This window comes from Uloborus diversus, chromosome 7 (genome assembly GCF_026930045.1).
Source record: "Uloborus diversus isolate 005 chromosome 7, Udiv.v.3.1, whole genome shotgun sequence".
Lineage (NCBI taxonomy): Eukaryota > Metazoa > Arthropoda > Arachnida > Araneae > Uloboridae > Uloborus > Uloborus diversus.
The window spans coordinates 50,087,785-50,107,293 of record NC_072737.1 but is presented as its reverse complement, the minus strand read 5'-3'; the positions used below and the strand labels follow the sequence as shown (position 1 = coordinate 50,107,293).

General features: G+C 33.5%; 1 protein-coding gene across 2 annotated transcripts in view; it reads left to right on the top strand.

Moving 5' to 3' along the window:
• Positions 1-13,687, top strand: part of LOC129225855 (homeobox protein unc-4 homolog) — a 204,595-nt gene extending 190,908 nt beyond the window's left edge. For both annotated transcript variants that reach the window (XM_054860377.1, XM_054860376.1), the window contains exons 3-4: positions 9,630-9,868; positions 12,818-13,687. In XM_054860377.1, coding sequence (XP_054716352.1) covers positions 9,630-9,868; positions 12,818-13,616 — 1,038 coding nt within the window. In that variant the 3' untranslated portion in view covers positions 13,617-13,687. The remainder of the gene's footprint in view (positions 1-9,629; positions 9,869-12,817) is intronic.
• Positions 13,688-19,509: the final 5,822 nt, after the last annotated feature.

The window sequence follows — 19,509 nt, the reverse complement described above, 5'->3', positions numbered from 1 at the left end:
TTTCTCCCCCAGGAGAGTTTTTGTAAAACAAATATAAAATTCTGCTTTTTGAAGCCTTATAAGAGATAATTGGAAGTACAAAAATGTCGGAAACAAATAGCAAAATATTCTTTTGAAAATTACAATAATACACAATAAAAATTGTTTTCGGGTTGACAAATCAATGACAGCAGTCCTCGGAGAGAAAAATCGAGAAAGAAGAGAAGATTATACATCGTTATTTGCTTACATTGGTTGTCGGTTCAATTTAATTAGTTTTTGATCTTGCCTCCAACCCACCCACAAATAGAACAATGAATTAAATACAAAATGATCAGTAGTAAAAAATGCTTTAAAAGAAATGATGTATACATATAGGTAAAACAAGAGGGCAATGTGCTACCTATTTGTACAATTCATAATTTATACACTTGATAAGAAATAAAATTGAAGCACACTTTGCTTAGGAATTTCAAAGACTCATCTATAATACGTTTCAAGGACTCGAGAACAATTAAAATTATTAAAGGCACTTCATTTGCCCTTTCCAGTCCCTGAAATTTAGTACTAGATTGTACAGTTTTCTATTTTAAATTTAAAAAGAAAAAAAAAACTAGATTTCTCATTACAACAACTTTTTTTTTCAATTAAAAGCAGTGCAAAAAACGAAAAAATAAATAAAATAAAATAAAATAAAATAAATAGAGGTAGTGTTTTTCTCCCCCTGTGCTGATGAGATTAACAATATGCAGTAGACGCAAAGCAATACAAAAGAATTTCCAAAATTACTGCATTTGGCAAACAGCAATATATGAAACATGTGAGTCACAAAAATTTATTTCAAGTAATGTATTACAGAAATGTGAGAACCATGAGTTTTTTTTTTTTTTTACATTTTTGATGCAGAATGTGGCAAGGAGCTAAATTTGACACATATCGACATTTCTCCCCTTACCCCCTCTCATATGTTATAAATTAAGTTTATGGTTTGTAGACACACTTTTAACAAATTTTCAAGGTTTTCAAGCACTTTAAAAAGAAATTTATTTTTTCAAGTACTTTTCTTTTTTTTTTTTAAGAACAAATGATGAAATTTTCGGGAGTTGGGGGCCTTCAACAAAACGGTTGCCCTAAACTATAGCTAGTTTAGTTTATAGGTAAATCCGGTTTTTCTTTTAAATCTTTGTTTCAGTTTCTAATTTGTTGAAACAATAGTTGATTATTTTAAGTATTTTCAACTGATTACATAGCTTGTTCAGCCGATATTTTTACTCATGTACTTGCCCTAATGATTTTCAATTCAAAGTAGTCGTTTTCAACACATTTCAGCAACCCGGTGACAGCTTTACTCTTTTGTAATACAGTGTACGGTGCCCCCCCCCCCCATCAAAGAAGGACAGTCGCTATTCTCTACATCTTCACTTCTGAACTATTCAAAAAAAAAAAGAAAATAAATCGTGATTTTTTCTTTTATGATTTTGGAAGATGTGTTGTTACCATGTATCGAGTCCTCCCAAGACTGGGGGCGGCATTGCCCCCTCTCGCCCCCCTCCATAAATCCGCCCATGGTGGAGCGCCCCTCTGCCTTCCTCCACTCTCGTCGACATTGTTAAAGATCGTCTGAAATTTGACTTTCAGGGCTTCAATTTCGAGAAAATTCCGGGAGAGCTTCCGAAAACTCTTTTTCTTAACGTCACAAAGGTCGGATACAATTGCAATTTTAGAGGATCAATTTCAGAAAACTGCCTGTCTCCTAACCATAGCGTAAAACAGTGTTTTTAAAACTTAAAGCGCGAAAATTTTCCCGGGGCGAGTCCCCGAATCGCTTTTTCCCCTAACTTTACCACAGATAGTCTAAAACTGTGTTTTTAGAATTACATTTTTAAAAACTTATCGGAGGAGAGCCCCGAACCCGTCCCCTCTCTCTAACACAACGGTAGACTATCTACAATTGCGTTTTTGAAGTTTCAATATTGAAAAATTACCGGGAAGGGGCCACCGAACCTTTTATCCCTCTAACATCACCGGAGATCGCCTAAAACTGATTTTAAAACTACAATTTCGAAAATTTTCCGGGGGAGAAACCCCCGGACCCCCTAGCTAAGTGACTATTATATTTCCGTTTCAAGGTTCATATTCAATACATCTAGTAATGAGTCCATCCGAAAACAGAAAGTTGAATCCACTCTCCTTGTAATTATTCATGCATTTGCAAAATAAATAAATAAGGTGTAGCGAAACTCAGGAGTATCCAAAACTTGTTTACTCAAGGTCCACGTTGTAAATTTTGGGAAGGCGAGGCGGAACAATCCAACAATATTTCAGTTCAAATGGTATTTGTTAGCGTTACCCCCCCTCCCCAAAAACCCCCTATGGATTTGACTGGAAATATAGACACTCTAAAAACTGTTATGTTTAACCAGATTCGAAAGCGAGATCATTTTTGGGGGGGAATTTGCGCCATTGAGCTTGGGGGGGATGGGCACCCCTGCTGCGAAATAAGAACTAACAACTTCTAATTGCATAAAATTACAGATTACTACATACACATGCTTCTGAGCTACAAGGAAACAATTTTTCGATGCATAATAAGTGAGCTTATGGAAACGTTTTGTCAGATGTCTTTCACCATAAGTTTGCTTGTTTTGCTTTGAAAAAACGGATTCCTTGTAACTCCGAAACACTTGTCTGTAGTAATCGGCAATTTTGTGCAATTAAACTTGCTATTTCTTACTATACTTTTCCAGCACAAAAGGTTTTATTGAAATTGAATATATTTCTGTCTTTAAAGCTATATAGTGCCACGGCATCGAAATTTTTGAAAAACTTTTAGTGTCTTCCCACAAGAAATTTCCTCTTACCGATTAACCTTAAATTCTTCAGATCAGCGTTTCTCAACCTACTTTTACCCGAGGACTGGCAAAGCCTTTGAAAAAAAAAATCTTCGACCAATTAAGTTTTTTTATTTTCATTTATTTATTTATTTGCCCTTCGACTCGCTTTTACTGACCGTTAAAAATTTGCGAAAACATTTTGGCACCAGTCAAGTGTTTTTTTTTTCTTTTTACAAAACAATTATGAATAAACAAAAAAAAATAAAACTTTTCTTTGTGTTAAAGAAACCACTTTTTTTTTTTTTTTGAACCGCTTGACATTCAACTTCTGCAGTAACCCGAGAAAACCACACACTTAAAGCATGAAACGTGCAAATTGTTGTTCATGACGGGGTTTGGGAATTTACATTACATTTCAAACACCTTCAAAGCTATCTTGGCTTTAAACTGTCCATTCTCAAACCTTTGTATCAACCCAACAAAGTCACACATGTAAACAGGGGTGCCCCGAACGTAAATTTTTGGGAGGGTGGAAATTGTCAATTTTCCGAATGGAACTCCAAAATTTTACCGAATAAATTGCAGTTATATGTCTCCAAATTTGCCGCATGGTCAGACAAAATGTATCGAATAAGAAAACTTTTGGGAGGTCACGGTGACTTCCCGTGATCCCCATTGGGGCTCTCCTGCACGCGAAACACGAACTATGCTAATAGTTAGTGAGTCTGGGGAGTTAGAAATTGGGGGGAATGTTCATTACATTTAATACACCTCCAAAGCCATCTTGGCTCTAAACTGTCCATCACTAAATTTGTGTAGAAACCCAACAAAATCACACACACGAAACGAGCAAATCGCGGGTTAATATTCGAAGTTGATAATACAGTACGACACAGTTTTAACGAATGTCAAGGGACTGGAAAAAGTTAAATCAAGGATATCGTTAAATCGAGGTGAATAGAAACTCAATCAGTCGAATCCGGACCTGTGAAATGTATCATCAAATTGGGGAAATCGTTAAATCGGGTATCGTTAAATCGATGTTATACTGTGTACACAACATTTCATACACCTTCAAATCCATCTTGGCTTTCAACTCCAACCGTCCATCGCCAAATCTCGGTAGCAACCCAACGAAATCACACACACAAAACGCATACACGAGAACGAAAAATCCCCTCGCTAATTGCATTGGGGTCTAAAAAAGCGCTAAATCTCGACCTACCTCGTTTCGCCTGTCAGGGTAGGGGGCGGGTCCTTAATCACACCTCGCGCAAGAGGGGCGAGCCCCATCCCCGTGATGAATCGAAAGTGTGACATAATTAATTAACCTATCATCGTGGTACCCTCTTAACAAAGACATTTAGTTATAACACCTTACATTGATTGAGGCTTGTGCGTGCACACATCATTTGCCCTTGCTTGGGGATGGGGAGGGGGTGGCACAGGATGGGTTTTTGTAAGTGGATTTTTTCGGCCCAGCTGTGATATCTATTAAGTTAAAATGTATTCTTTTTTAAGCTCAGTGGTTTTATTTTAAGAAGAGGAGAAGATTTGAGTTACAACAAATTAGGCTGTCAAAATAGTTATATTGAAAACTCAGTTTCGGTTAGGTGTGATCTAAAAACTTTCATTTGAGATGAGATGAAATCCTTAATTGGTACAGCTGAGGAACGCAAGGTATGTAAGGTGTCAGAACTTAAGTTACAAATTCAACCTTAATTTATTTTTATACTTCTTTTGTGTTTTTTTTATCGGTATCTGTATTGCTTAGTTGAAGTGTACAGAAAAATAAATTACATAAAATAAACAAAATTCAGGTTTTTTTTTTTTTTTTTTATTCTGATGAGGGCAATTGAATATTACTGAAACTTAAAAAAACAAAAACAAATAGTACTAATGATAAAGCTAAGTTTATCTTTTCTGGTTATTTTATTGTAGTTTATCTACCAAGTTTTTCATTTTCAAATTGAATAATAAAACCAAATGGGCGAACTAAAGCGCGTAAGTAAGATATGAACTTCAAGTGAGTTTTAACAACTATTTTTTCGATAATCCTTACATTACTGACTGGCATTTTTAATCCTTACTTTAAAGAAAAAGAATAGATTTTTCTTTTAAGGATATTTGTGAATGGGGCCTTAAAAGTATTAAAAATGCAAGTAAAAGAAGGGAGCACTTCTTTTTTTTTATACAAAATGAATGTTTATCATCGATGTAAGACGTTACAAACACTCTGTATCTTTAGTTCATCAAAATTTGTTTGTAAATTCAAAAAATCTGTTTCATACTATTCTACACGACGCAAATCAAATGCATGAAACTGCAGCAATTTTTCGGGTAGTAATGAATTTACATACCGTTTTGATAAAATCTATGTCAGCATTACAGTGAATGCTAAAATATTTAAATCTTTCATGGTGGCAACAGTTTATAAATTGAACTTTTGTAGTTCAACATTTTAAACGAGACAGATTCGATAATTTCTAAAAACATGTCTAAAATAACACATTCATTGACGTTAACCCATAACAGTGGTCCTTAATAAATATTGCCGTTTTCATTAATTATATTCATTGTTTTAACGAGGCAAATAATCCACCATTTTGCTGTCATAGATATCAGATATTATTCCTGTTGACATGTTTCACTTCCGATATATGAAATTTTCTCCATCGAAATCATTCACATGCGCTGGTATATGTTATTGAATTAATAACGTTACTAATCTGGCTAAAACTGTCATGTTTAGTGTTTTATTGCGCATCTCCCCACTCCGATCTGGTTTCAGCGGCGAAGTATAAATCATAAATTGGAATTAATTAAACATTGCTGTATCGATTTCAGTTTCGTGTGTTACACTTTCAATTTATTAAAATTTCTATTTACATAAAATCGCATAAATTTGTGTCGCGTAATAGTCGGATAGTTTGGATAGTTATGAGAAAAATTATCAATTTAATGAAGGTTTTTTTTCCTTCTAAAATGTAAGGAATAACTGATTGAAAATTATTTTCGGACCTGAAATACTTTTTTAGTACAATTATGTACTAAAGTGCTAAAATATTTCAAATTAAAAAAATATTTCATTTTTACACCTACTAGTTGCATAAGAGCTAAATTTGCTTGAATCTTTTTAATACTATCTGGGAATGAACTTGCTTATTTTCGATGTGTTTTACAAACGAAGATGAAATTAGGTAGTGAGAAGCAAAGGGATGCAAGTAGCAAAATTAAAAATTTGGAGGTAACTAGTACAAATCGTAGGTGAACCCCTCCTCTGTCTTGGGGCAAGAGATAGTACTAGTAGCCCTGGTAGGTGCTGCTGTACAGCACGATTTAGAAAAAACTTTTCAATGAAAGCCCTACCTAGGACGTAATCTTTATACGCGTTTTACTCAAAACTTGAAAATGCCCATTTGCATCTCTTTGCTTCTCACTGCCTCAAATAAAGTACATATCTAAAAAAATAAATAAATAAATAATGATAAGAAATATATAAATAAATCATAATATGAACAAATAAATTACTATATATATATATATATATATATATATATATATATATATATATATATATATATATATATATATATAAAATAGCAATAGCGACAATATTGAAAAACCCGAAAATTCGGATTGCAAATATAGAATTGTAACCGGTTTTCATTGAATTTATGTGCATTTCTTTATTAGTGTGATATCTTAAATGTATTTTAGTTAGTTTTTTTAATCATTCGTAGAATGTGTTGTTTCTTTTGAAAATTGCTTATTGTTTACTCTTCTATACGTAGTTCATGTGTGTTACAGTTTTTTTTTCCAGTTATTATTACAGATCTAATTTAACGACTGGATTTCTTGTTGCCAGTCTGTTGAATGTATGAACGCAGCGTGTTTTACTCCTCCCCTGTATAGTTCACTACCATTTATGAACTTTTATTTTATGTTATAATCTACATTTTTGTTTGAATTAGAATGCAGTTTTAAATATTTAAACCTCTCATTTATTTAGAAGCACACACTATTTTTGTTATTCATTCATTCGTTAAATTATTTTTCATAAACAACTCATGTTTTCTGCAAGAGAACCACTTTTATATGTTTTTCTGGCATCACAATAACTTTCATTTTGTGAAGTAATGTATGCAAAACATGATGCAGTTTCTTGCTAAAAGCTCCCACTCCTCTTTTTCTGTTATTTCCACCTTACAAAAATGAAGGTAAAATTTCCACGTAATGAAATGGGATACAAATGGAAGTTTCGTCATAAACTGATGACCATTTAGCGACATCTCCTTAAATTGGGTACCAAAAATGAGGGGTCAAATATAGTCTTAGTTTGGCGAGATTCTTACATGACTCAATGCTAAAGCTTCCATCAGCGATCTCTGTAAAACCGTTTTTTCTGCTTTGACTCCCAGCATCGCAGAGCAGAGAGTGCTCTTCACAAAACGATTCTTTTTTCTGCTCATTTTATTAGATAATCAATGGATTAGTTGTTGATAAATTGCTAAATATTAACATTTTAGCAATATATTTTATTATTATTTCTAACTTTTTGAACTTATTCGTTGAAAGTTGGCTCTTTCATACTAGTCACTTAAGACAGGGGTGCCCACCGAGGGGGTGGTCATGACGCATCCTGCGTCATTGAAATTTTTAGGGAGGGGGTTGACGGGTAGTTCTCTCATTTTGGCGAGGGGGGAATCTTGCTTTTTGGGGGGTCTTTGCGTGATTAAGGGGGGCGAGCCCTGCCCTAAGGGACACACTCCTGCTTATGATATAAATTATTCTGTTTGTCTCACGAACGAGAGATACGCTTTGGTCACACTCGACCAGAATTGTTGAAAATCAAACAATTTAATTTTTTTTTCATTCATTCATTTCAGTTTTTTATTTATTGATGTACAAACATATTTATTACGAAAAACAAACTTGCTAAATGTGATGTAATGTTTTGTAATTTATTTATTCATTTCACTTTGAAATGTCATAGGTTTTATTTATTTACTTATTTGATTTTAAAATATGTTTACAAAGAACAACAGTCTGAATTCTACGAGGTGCTTTTTATTTATTTGATGTCAAAATAATGTCCCCCCAGTTTTACCGACACGAAAATACCCCCTCCCCACATGTTTTTTAGTTCCAATCATACCTTTTGATACATTAAAGGGGAAGAAAAACCACGAACCGTTGACACCTGCCCTAGTGGTTGACACTTTTCAAGAAAAAATAAATTAACAAGAGAAACAATAAAGCTGTACAAAAATAACAAAACTGTCAAATGATGTTCAAATTTGCAATGCTTACTGACCTTTGCTGACCTTTTGAGACCTGTGTTTTTCTTGTCCATTTATTTTTTCTTTATCAACAACTAGTGCAGTAATAAAGGAATAAATACTTTTGTGCAACAATGTAGCAGTTGTAAAACACAACGTTCAGAAAGTACAATTAGCAATTGAATGCAGACACGTGCATCGAGGCTTTAAGGATCCCCTTAATCAATGTTCATTTTGGATGTAATCCAAGAGCTAAAACTTTTTTGATTTAAAAAAGGGATTCCTTAAAAGCCCCGAAATCAGCATTTAGTTCCTAATTTGGGCAAGGAGTTACTGGGGACCTGCCCCATCCCCCCTCCTTCTTGCAGGAAATTGGTTTCTCCTTTTTAATTTAGCGTGTCTCGTCATTATGTGGTTTTGTCCTTTTCATATTATTTAAGGTATATTGTTAGGTTATTGTTCGAACCATTGTTTCGTAATTTCTACTTCGTTTGAAAGTTTTTAATGTTTATATGTATTTCACGATTTTCTATTTTAAACTACTTGAAGTTTTATGTCTTTTACTTGAAAATACATTTACTTTTACCATTTCCTGTCTTTATATTAAAAAGAAATATAAATAATGTAACATAAAGAATCGTTTGGTGCAGTATAGCCCCCATGGGCTCTTGCGCCATTAAAACCAAATAAAACAACCAACCTAAATTGGGCTTTATCAACATTAAGTTTATTACATGAAATACACAAGTTTGTACATAAGTTTATTACAGCTCAGTCAATTCCAGCCGAGGACTGCAGTTTCGAGTTTATTAGCACTCATCAGCCTGGCATAGGAGTGACTGAGCTGGAGGTGGAAAGCCTCTTAAGGAAGCCAAGAGTGCCAAACAGACTAGTAGCTAATATAGAATTAGCACTGAACAGACGAGTGACCGAAGCAATGGAGGGCTGATGAGTGCTAATAAGCACGAAACTGCAGTCCTCGACTGGAATTGACTGAGCTGGTGGTGTATTTCATGTATTTCTGCCTTAGCCCTGACTATAGGGTGGTAACTTACTGAATATTAAGTTTATTACTGTTATTAGTGCAGTGTCAACTGTTGATGGTTTTGTTTTGGTTTATTTGAAAGCTAAGGCTGCGGAGTCTTAGTCTAACAGATTTTGGAGTAAAGAATACGAAGGCTTAACGGAGTTAACGAAGTTACTTCGTAACTCCCGTTACGAAGTAAACGGGATACGAAGGCTTAAAGTTCCAAGAGTCGAAGTTGGACACGGTTATTTTCCCTCAAAGTCCACAACTCTGCCAGTGCTAAGTCAGAGTCAGGTGGAGAGGGGGGGGGGGGAAGAAGTCGGAGTCGAAGGCTCTAAAATTTCCTGAGTCTCTCCGACTCCGTTGGACTGTCCACCGGTTAAAACATTTTTTCACTACGAACAACAATCTTAATGCTGTTTCGTCTTTTTATATATTTATTCATTTCAAGTAAATATTTCATTGTATTTGGAAGACATATTTACTGAGATCGAACATTCCTTGCAGGTATGGTTCCAAAACAGACGGGCCAAGTGGCGGAAGAAGGAGAACACGAAGAAGGGCCCCGGCCGGCCGGCGCACAACGCCCATCCCCAAACGTGTTCGGGCGACCCCATCCCTCCCGAAGAGATTGAAAAGCGAGAGCGGGACAGGCGGGAAAAGAAACTTCGAAAGCAGCTAGAGAGGCAGGCGAAAAGGCTGCAACAGGCCAAAGTGAAACCCGGTGTTAACGTCGCTAGTCTCAGGTAAGATTTTTCTTCGAATGCAAATATAGGTTAGAGAACAAACGAAGCGAACAGCTACAAAAGTAGATACTCCTAAGGAATTTCTTTTAAGAAAAAATACAAATGTGACGACCAGCAACAGGCTCTTGGCCCAGCTAGGCTGGTCCTAGTCAATATATTAGTTTCCAATGAAGATCAATGGCCTTCTTAAAGCCCTTGCAAATTACCACCTCTGTTCCAAGTGCCCACAACCCCACTAAAGTAGTAGTTTTTCCTTATTTCCAGGTTAGCGTGAGATTTGAATAGCTTAAAACAATGACCCCTTGTCTTGCTTTCGGTGCAAAAATTTAATCAATTAACATCATTCATTTTGATAAATTTAAGCAACTGAATCATGTCCCCTCTGATCCTCTTTTGCTCCGGGCTATACATAATGTACCTAAAATGTTTTAAGGACAGCATGACGCTGAGACGTACGTCGCAGATTCTTGAGATCTGCAGACTATTTGGAGCTTGGAAAAAAATTTATTTTTATTAAAAAGAAAAAATTTTACATATCAGCGAGCGAAGATTTTTACGTGTTTTCCGTGACATAATCCACAGGTAAAATGAACTTGAAATTTTTTAATGTAGTACCTAATTTTTTTTTAGCATTTCTCGATGTTAGTTCAGATTTGAAGATCAATCTAATCTTGTAGAATATGTTTCGGTTTTTTAATCTGCGTCGCAGACTGCAGAAAGAAATTCTTCTAAAAATTCTAGGGTGTTTTTTTTTTTTTTGTCTAAATTTAAGCTTTCATTTGCCGTAATCAGGTTTTGTCGAGAAAACTCACGCTCTTTTCTTGAAGGAATTCAAGCTTTTTTTTTTGTAACAAACTAAAGCATTTAGTATCGATTTTAGAATTTTCACAGTCTGAAGTCGTTGTTCATTGCAAACAAACGTCGCCAATAAATTCAAATTTTTGCTTTTTTTCCCAATATTTAAAATTTCTGTTCAAGATTTAAATTCCACTGTAAAGATTCACGCTTCATCTTCAAATTTACGATGACGGTGACTATTTTTTAAACCCACAAATTATGTAATAATCAATGAAATTCAAGTGTTACAAATGAAATAATCTGAACTGCATTCAAATTTTGAAGAACACACTTTTGAAAAAACTATTGCTTTCCTTAGCATAATATACAACAGTGTTTTTATTTCACTCATAATCTTAAAAGAAGGAAAGCCATTTGTGAATCTAAAAAACTTCACACTTCTCTCTAAAATACTGAATATTTGAAGAAAACTTTTAACATTTCAGCCTTGTAGAAAATTCTCTACGTTTTTTTGCATAGGTATCCGAGCATTTTACCCAGACACATTTATTCTTGCATATATTTTGTCATTCAACGAAATCAAAAAGTCACTCAGATATTAAAATGAAAACGCGCTTAAAATGTGACTTAGCTTACCAAGATTTTTCTCGCTTCCAAACCAACTTTTCAGCTTCCTGGCTGAGATATTTCATAATCCGCGTATTTCAGAATGGTGTCTTTTCTATGTTATATACAGTGCATTTGGATGCGTTTATTCCTTTGAGAACGTGAGAAATGAAATGTTAGCGGAGCATGCGTCGTATTTATCTTCATTCAAGCTTTTCCAAAACATTCGCTTCGAGGAAAATGCATTGTTGCACTTTTAAGATTACAGTGAAGAGAGGTATTTTAAATATAACTTCTACAAAAATAGATGAAAAGTAAAAGCTTCAAACATTAGATATAGCATCACAAACAGTTTACCTAATTTGATATTAAGTTTCTCGCATTCTTCCCTAATTAGAACCAAAATTATTTTAGATTATTATTAAGAATCCAAAGTTTTTTCTTGGATTTGTTATACGTATTTGAAGCAAGAACGGACAACTCCAATACGTAATAAATAAGCAAACATTAATATGTATTAAAATGTCATCGAAACTGATTTCGTAGAGATAAGTTCTAACTCAGTATTAAATACAGAAATAATCTTTAATACAGAATTTTAAAGTTTTGATTTTAATTCTAAATGTTTTATAGGAGATGTGTCCTCTAATTGCATCGGTATTCCCAATTATTGTCTAGCAACGCTTCTATATTCACTCAAATTGAGCAAAGCTCACGTAAAAACATGCAATTTCACTATCCACATCTGGCCCCTGAATGGGTTTTCTCACCTATAGTTTTTCATTAACTTATTAGTTTAAATATAACTCCAGAATGTCGCCTAAAACTTATTATTTTGTTAATTAGACAATGCTTGTAAAAAACTAGTTTAGGGATTACAAGGAATCCCTCTGAAGTCTCAAACTAAGAACAATAATTTAAAAAAAAAGGTTTTACAACATTTGAAAAAAGCTTTTGTCGGATTTTTTACGGTTCTTTTCGATTACCTTTTTATCTTTATATTCGTATATTTTTATTGATAATAAGGCTCCACCTAATCCAGAAACACATGGAATTTAAAATAAAATTCCTTACAGTTGTAAAGAAGTTTTTTTAATATGCATCGTTGAAAGTTTTGACGTAACTAAATAACAGAAACGAACAGGAAGCCAAGCAAGAAAGAGTTGTAAAATATTTCAGCGGAATTAAGAGTAAACAATATTTACTATACAAAGATAAAAGATTAAATGTGATCCATTTCCGTTTGCCACTTTAGTTACTGATTTTTGTAAAAGCTCCATGCGTTGTCATTTTGTTAATAAGCTTTCAAAGGGTCCCTTAAGCTTCCATCCAACAAATGAATATAACTGCGTAGAGCTATATACTTCTAAATCTCGCTGATTTTAAAAGCGTTTAAAAAATTAGGAATTCGACTATTTACCAAGTGTTGGGGCTTTGTATGAAGAAAGTACGCACATACGTACATACAAACTACTTTTTTTTATAATTCATTGTTGATGTCTTTTTACTGATAATCTATTACATACATATTTTTTTTCTTTCCAGTGAGGCAATTTATCAGACTCTCGGTGAACTGAGGCACATCAATGAGAGAAAAGAACCTCGGGACTTAGTGGGATCCGAAATCTTCAGTCTTCTCGGAACTATGGGTTTTGACGTCATCGATGCAATGTCAAGATCTACCAACAACAAAGGCCAGCAAACGCAGCAAAGGTCGCAACCTCTTAACCACTGCAGCAACAGCGAAAGCAGCAGTCTCGGTGACGTCAACGTCTGTTCAATGGGTGAGGACAACACGACAGACGACGAGGCCGCCAGCAGTAAAAGAATGACCAATGACTACCACAGCCTACACCACCACCGTCCGCAGCTGATGGTCATGCAGCAGAAAGTCAACCCTTTCAGCATAGAGAATATCCTAGCTGAGGACAAAGCTGGTGCAAAAGGCAGGCTGATGGGGTCATCAGGTTCTCCTTACCTTGCTGCTATCACACAACCTGTAGGTTTCCTAGTCGGTTCAGGACAAACTGTTGATAGTCCCGGTTCTTGCCAGTCCAGTGATGTGTCTGCAAGTGATTACAGTGCCCCAAGCAGCCCAGAGAGACCTCTGGAAGGTGGCAAAATCATCGACAGACCAGAACATTCAGACTCGGACTCAGACGACGATGGTCCTATAATAGATGGTGAACTAGAACTGAGATTGCGACTTCAAGAAGGAGAGGATAGGAACGTTATGGTGGTTCCGTGCAGCCCCAAACCCACACAGTCCTCTTCTATAAACAATGCAGCCGCTAATAGTTTGCAGCAAAATGTTTCCACTACTTCATTGACGCATAAGTTGTGAAGTGTTGTTTACATTACATGTTCCAAGCGAAGACTTATGGCAACTATGCAAATAAAAAGGGGCAATTTAAACCCTCGAGAAGTCTGAGAAAATTCGATTTGGTTTCAATCAACTTCCATTGTCGCTTAGATTTTTACTTTGTATATCAGTTTTACACTTAGTTTCAGTTGCTATTTCTCGAAATTTTATAAGTGTTAGAAATTAAATACTATATTTTAAATATTTCATTATTATATTATTCAATATTTTCTCTGTAACAAATTTCAATATTATAGTAAAAAAATAAACTATAGTATAAAAATAAACTATAGTATAAAAGAATAAACTAAGAGGAATATAGTGCATACTCTTGTGCTCAAAAGAAAACTTTTGGAGGAGGAATAGGGAACAGCAGCTTCCAATATTGTTTGCTCTAATTTAAAAAAAAAAATTCGAAGCATTTAATGTTTCCTTTTAAGAAGTTATTAAAGTGTCGGTTATTTATCATCCGTGTAGTTATAACTCGACGAACTATGTGCAGATTGTCATATAATGTGAATGCGTGAATGAGATTCAAACCAAATTGATTTTCTCCAGAGGGAAGAAAAACTACCTTTACAGTCCTAAAAAAATGTTGTAAGCTTTTACTCTTTCATTTTTTTATGTGGTGATATAGATGTGGCTAAAACATCTGTGCGCGATTCATTATATTCAGTTCTGCAGGGAGTAAGACACATCCTGATGCTAACTACTAAAGATTTGACAAAAAAAACTGTTAGATTTATCATTTTTCAATATTCTTTACTCAACTTGAAATCGATAGATTTTTTTTTTGAAATATTGTACTTTCTTAAAAGTTATGTAAAAAAAACTTAAAGTTAGAGTTAAGGATCTAAATTATTTTTACTATTTTTCATAACAATATAAAAGTTCAGATTGACTATGTCTTAAAACTGGAGTTTTGAAAATGGTGATTTCTGCCTGAACGTTGACAATATGGACTTTATAAAAACAGATATTATGACATCTGAATGTATTCTTTCTTTCTGCAGAAGTGTTTCCTGTATTATATGTACATAGGGATAGACTTGATTATGCGAAGTGCCACGTTCAATGGCCACCGAGTTTGATAGCTTTCACGGAGGTTGTATGTTATTTATTTATTTGTCTTTCAAATGAAAGGCAAACATCTCTCAAGCATTATGTTTCAAAATAAAACAAATTGCACATTGTAGAAATATGTATGGTTCTCATTCTTATGAAAGGAAACAGCTGAAGATGCACTCCTAAATAAATGAAAAACATCTTGTCTATTTTCTTGTGTGCTCTGTTCTTTCACAAACATAAGTAACGTTACACCACCATTTGACAATTCAAACATGTTTCTGTAAGACATTTATGTTCAATTTGAGACTTTCAGAGCCTTAGTAAGCAGTTTCCAACTATTGTACAATTCAAGATTGTCAACATATTAGCCGGGCGTCTAGATTTTTTTCCAAAACATAACGTTACATCACCATTTGAAAATTCGGACAATTCTCAAGACAGTTATGTTCGATATCAGACTTTCCGAGCTTTGGTAAGCAGTCACATTTTCAAAACTGTATTGTAACTAGTCAATTACGGATAATTTCAACTATTGCACAAATCAAAATTGCCAACACATTTCATGTAATGGAATTTTCCTCCTGAAGGTTCATGGTTAAACTACCCGAAAAGACCGATTCACACCGATTTTTTTTAAACAAATCGGGAGGTAATTTTGGGTTGCCAATGCCAAAGCTAAGTAAAAGCAATAAAAAGATTCAACAAATCAAGTTATAAATTGAATCTTTTCTTCAGAAAATAGTTGAACGCCAACTCTTCAAATTTAAAGAAAAAAAAATCGTTTATTACGTCCATATGAGAATTAATGTAAACAAAAGATAAACTTGCTTTTTGAATTGAATATGTCATTGTGTCGGTAACGTGCGTTGCATGTTATGATATCCTACACGATTACAAAGTTTTTAATCTTACGAGTGCTTCTTATTTTTGAGTCTTAGCCCGTAAGTACTTTTCTTGAGAAATTTTAAACATAAATTTGACACACTCACAAAATGATAGTATATTATTACTCATCACGAAAACCCTAATCTTACTCAACTGAGACTGTCTGAAAATTCAAAGTAATCTTAGATGCAGTCAATTATTAAGTTAAAAAATAAGATTGACTCTATTTAATCTCGATGAAAAAGTCATTGCAACCGAAAACATGCAACAAGAGTTAGAGATGATGCATTTCTTATAAGAAATAGTAAAAAAAAAATCACTTTGAGAATAATTTGAAGTTTACGAAAGACTTACGTGATGTTGGTGATAGTGCATATGGATATGAATTAAAAGTTCGGTTGTTGATGATTGGATGGATTTTCCTTTCTTCGTATTAATTTGCATAAAGATGTACATTGTTCAATAAAAACTGCAATGCTTTTTGCAGAAAGAAAATTTTTGATTGTGTACTACTTTCTGGTAAAAATATTGCAATCCATGTAGGAAAAATATTATGTGATCAGGTGTGCTCTGATGGGAGGTCATAGGAAGTCACAGGGTCATTCCATATTAAATCAACAAATGAGCCGTGCAGCACCATTTTTGATTTTGATGAAATTTGGCAGGTAATATGTACTAATATTTTGTACCCCCAAACTTATATTTTTTTCCTGGAAAAATTTTATTCCTGAGATACAGCTATTTTTTTGCTCCCCGGATGAGTAAAAATTGGCATTTTTTATCCTTTTTCAGAAAGATCTAGTAAACTTTTTAAAATTAGTAAAAAGTTCAACCACGTCTTATTTTAAAAGGTGAAAGAATAAACTTTCATTTGTGCATAAAAAGAAAAGATTTAAGCTAAGCCTAATTAGGAATTTTCGGTTGCCAAATCATGGTTGAAAAAGTGCCGTTTTCGTCAATTTGAGCATAAAAAAGTTGATGAGGGACTTACAGTAGGAAGCTAATTTTTTTTTCATGTTGTAGTTAGTTATGCATACTAGAAGCGCAAAAAAAACTAGTTGATACTAGTAGTCCCTCATGGCAAAAAAAAAATTGCTTAAACTTAAGAAAATATGAAAATCGGGCTTTTTTACTCCTCAAAAATGTCATGTTTGTTAGGTGAAAAATTTTTGAAAATGCTAGAGTAAGAAGCCGTTACATTCCCCTTTAAAACAAAACAAAAACTCTATAGTTTTTCTTGGGCGTAGAAGAGATATAAGCCTTTACAGTAGTACAATAATAAATTTTGTACATTGCGTAAAATAGGTCAAGTAGACTGGATAAATACCTTTAAAAATACCATATAACCATGTCTGATTGAAATATATTTGCAAAAAGTAATTTTAAACAACACATAGCTTTCAATTTTTATTAACTATATTTACAAAGCATAATTTTTTTATGAGAAACAAATGCTTTATTTAAAGGGTATATCTCTTCTACACCTAAAAAAAAGACAGTTTTTGTTTCGTTTTAAAGGGCAATGTAACGGTTTCTCTTACTCTAGCATTTAGAATTATTTATCACCTAACAAACATGACGTTTTTGAGGAGTGAAAAAGCCCATTTTTCATTAAGTTTAAGCATGTTTTTCGTCATGAAGGACTACTAGTATCAACCTATTTTTTTCTGTGCTTCTAGTATGCATAACTAACTACAACAGGAAAAAAATTAGCTTCCTACTCAAAGTCCCTCATCCACCTTTTTAGGCTCAAAATGACGAAAACGGTACTTTTTCAACCATAATTTGACCCACCGAAAATTTCTAATTAGGCTTAACTTAAATCTTTTTTTTTTAATGCACAAATAAAAGTTAATTCCTTCACCTTTAAAATAAGACGCGTTTGATCTTCTTACTAATTTAAATAAATTTATTAGAGCTTTTTTGAAAAAAGGATAAAAAATGTCCAATTTTACTAATCTGCGGAGCAAAAAGTAGCTATATCTCAGAAATAAAATTTTCCCAGGAAAAATATAACAGTTTTTGGTACAGAATACTGGTACATATTCCTACAAAATTTCATCAAAATCAAAAATGGTGCGGTCCGAAAATTTCTGAAAATTTGTCGATTTTATATGGATGATCCCACAGTGATTTCAATCACTTAAAAGTATCCTATTTCGGCAATTTTGCTGAAGATTCAGTTAATTAGGAGACACTAATGCAATTTTGAGATTATTTTTCATTTTTTAATGATGTCTAATGTTTCTTATCATTAGATGTTATGTATGCATGGCATGTGCGCATGTTCAAATTTTATCAGTCGATAAAACTTTAATTTTATTCGGACAACTGAGAATTTTCCCCTCCCAAAAATTTTAGTCCCGGGCGTCCCTGGATGTGATGCTGATCATATTTTCTCGAAATTTTAAAACTTGGCGCTTGCCGGCTTTTGAAATAAATGATTCAATTTACATATTGAGATATATTTTTTTCAATCCCAAGCAATTGTTGTTTGGTTCAGCTCTAAAAATGGGTTTTGTTAGATGAATTGAGTGACATTATCTAAAATTGTTTTATTATGTAAGTTATGTAGTAAGGACTGTTGACTAAAAATAAAGAGCAATGCTTGCAAACTCAATCCTATGAGTAATTGAACTTTAAAGAAATTGATATTGAAAAGTGACGGGAAACTAGAGTCAGAATAACGAAAGTAGACATTTACAGGTGCAAATGAAGGAGTTATTGAGATTTATATACATTGAAATTATAAAGTATCGGGTCACTTTTATCAATATTAAAAAAAGGGAAGATGTTCACAAATGCTAGCGTAAGTGTTATTTATATTGAAAAACATTGAAATTAGCAAGAAGTTTCGTCCAGAACTAAACGAGCCTACTTTCCCATATACCAACACCGACTTTCCAGCATTTGATCAATATTCTCTTAATTAGCTAAAACTGCATGCTAGTATGTCAAACATACCTTTAAACATTTTAAGCTGATCTCCGAAAAAAAAAATAATAACTGTCTCATCTGATGCAATAAATAAGTAAAAAATTAATAAACGAAGAGATGAAGTAGTAGCCCTTTTTAAACAATACAGCAGATATTTTTTTCCATGAAATATTCCTGAATCGTTTATAAAAAAATAATTAAAAGTAAAAAGCTCACCAAAATAAATCCACTTTCTCACAAGAAATCGTCTGTAGCTCTTCTGGGTAAAAATGAAAAGCATCGGAATTTATTTTGTCCTCGTTGCCAAAACTAAAAAAAAGTAATAAATATACTTCAGAAAATAAATGAATACAAAAATAGCAAAATGTTCAAAAAGTAAAAAATCGTCTGCACAGCTCTTTCATTCGATAAAAAAAACTAAGCAGTCCTACTTTTATTTCCCGTAGCCAAAAATAAAATTAATTAATTAAAACTTTAAAATGAAAAAAAAAACAACAACTCAACAATCATTATTTTAAAGTAAAAACTCGAAGGCATAAATTTTACACAGTCGCAGTTGGTCATTTTTCTCAGAGTCTATTTCTGTCAGTTGATGAAATATGAACATTTAAAGCAGTCTATTTCTCACTGCGCACGTGCGAAAGGTAGTCGATTTAAAACTTTCAAAATTTCATAGCTAAATGAATTTGAAAACTCATAAAAGAATTCCAGTTGAGTATCATGAAAACTTAAAACAATATTCGCAATCTAATGAACCGTATTTCAACTATTCTAGAATACGTGACGAACCGTATAGAATCGTTTGCAAATTTGCAATATTTGCCTGCAATCGCTTAATGCGACTTGGCTTATTTGTGTTAAAAAACAGATTATTTGTGTTATTAGCATTCAAATTTTAGCAATTAAAAGTAAAAAAACCACTTAGCGTTATCATTTCCGAAGGCGTGCCTGTATACTCATCTAGCTGGCAGATGTATTTTGAACA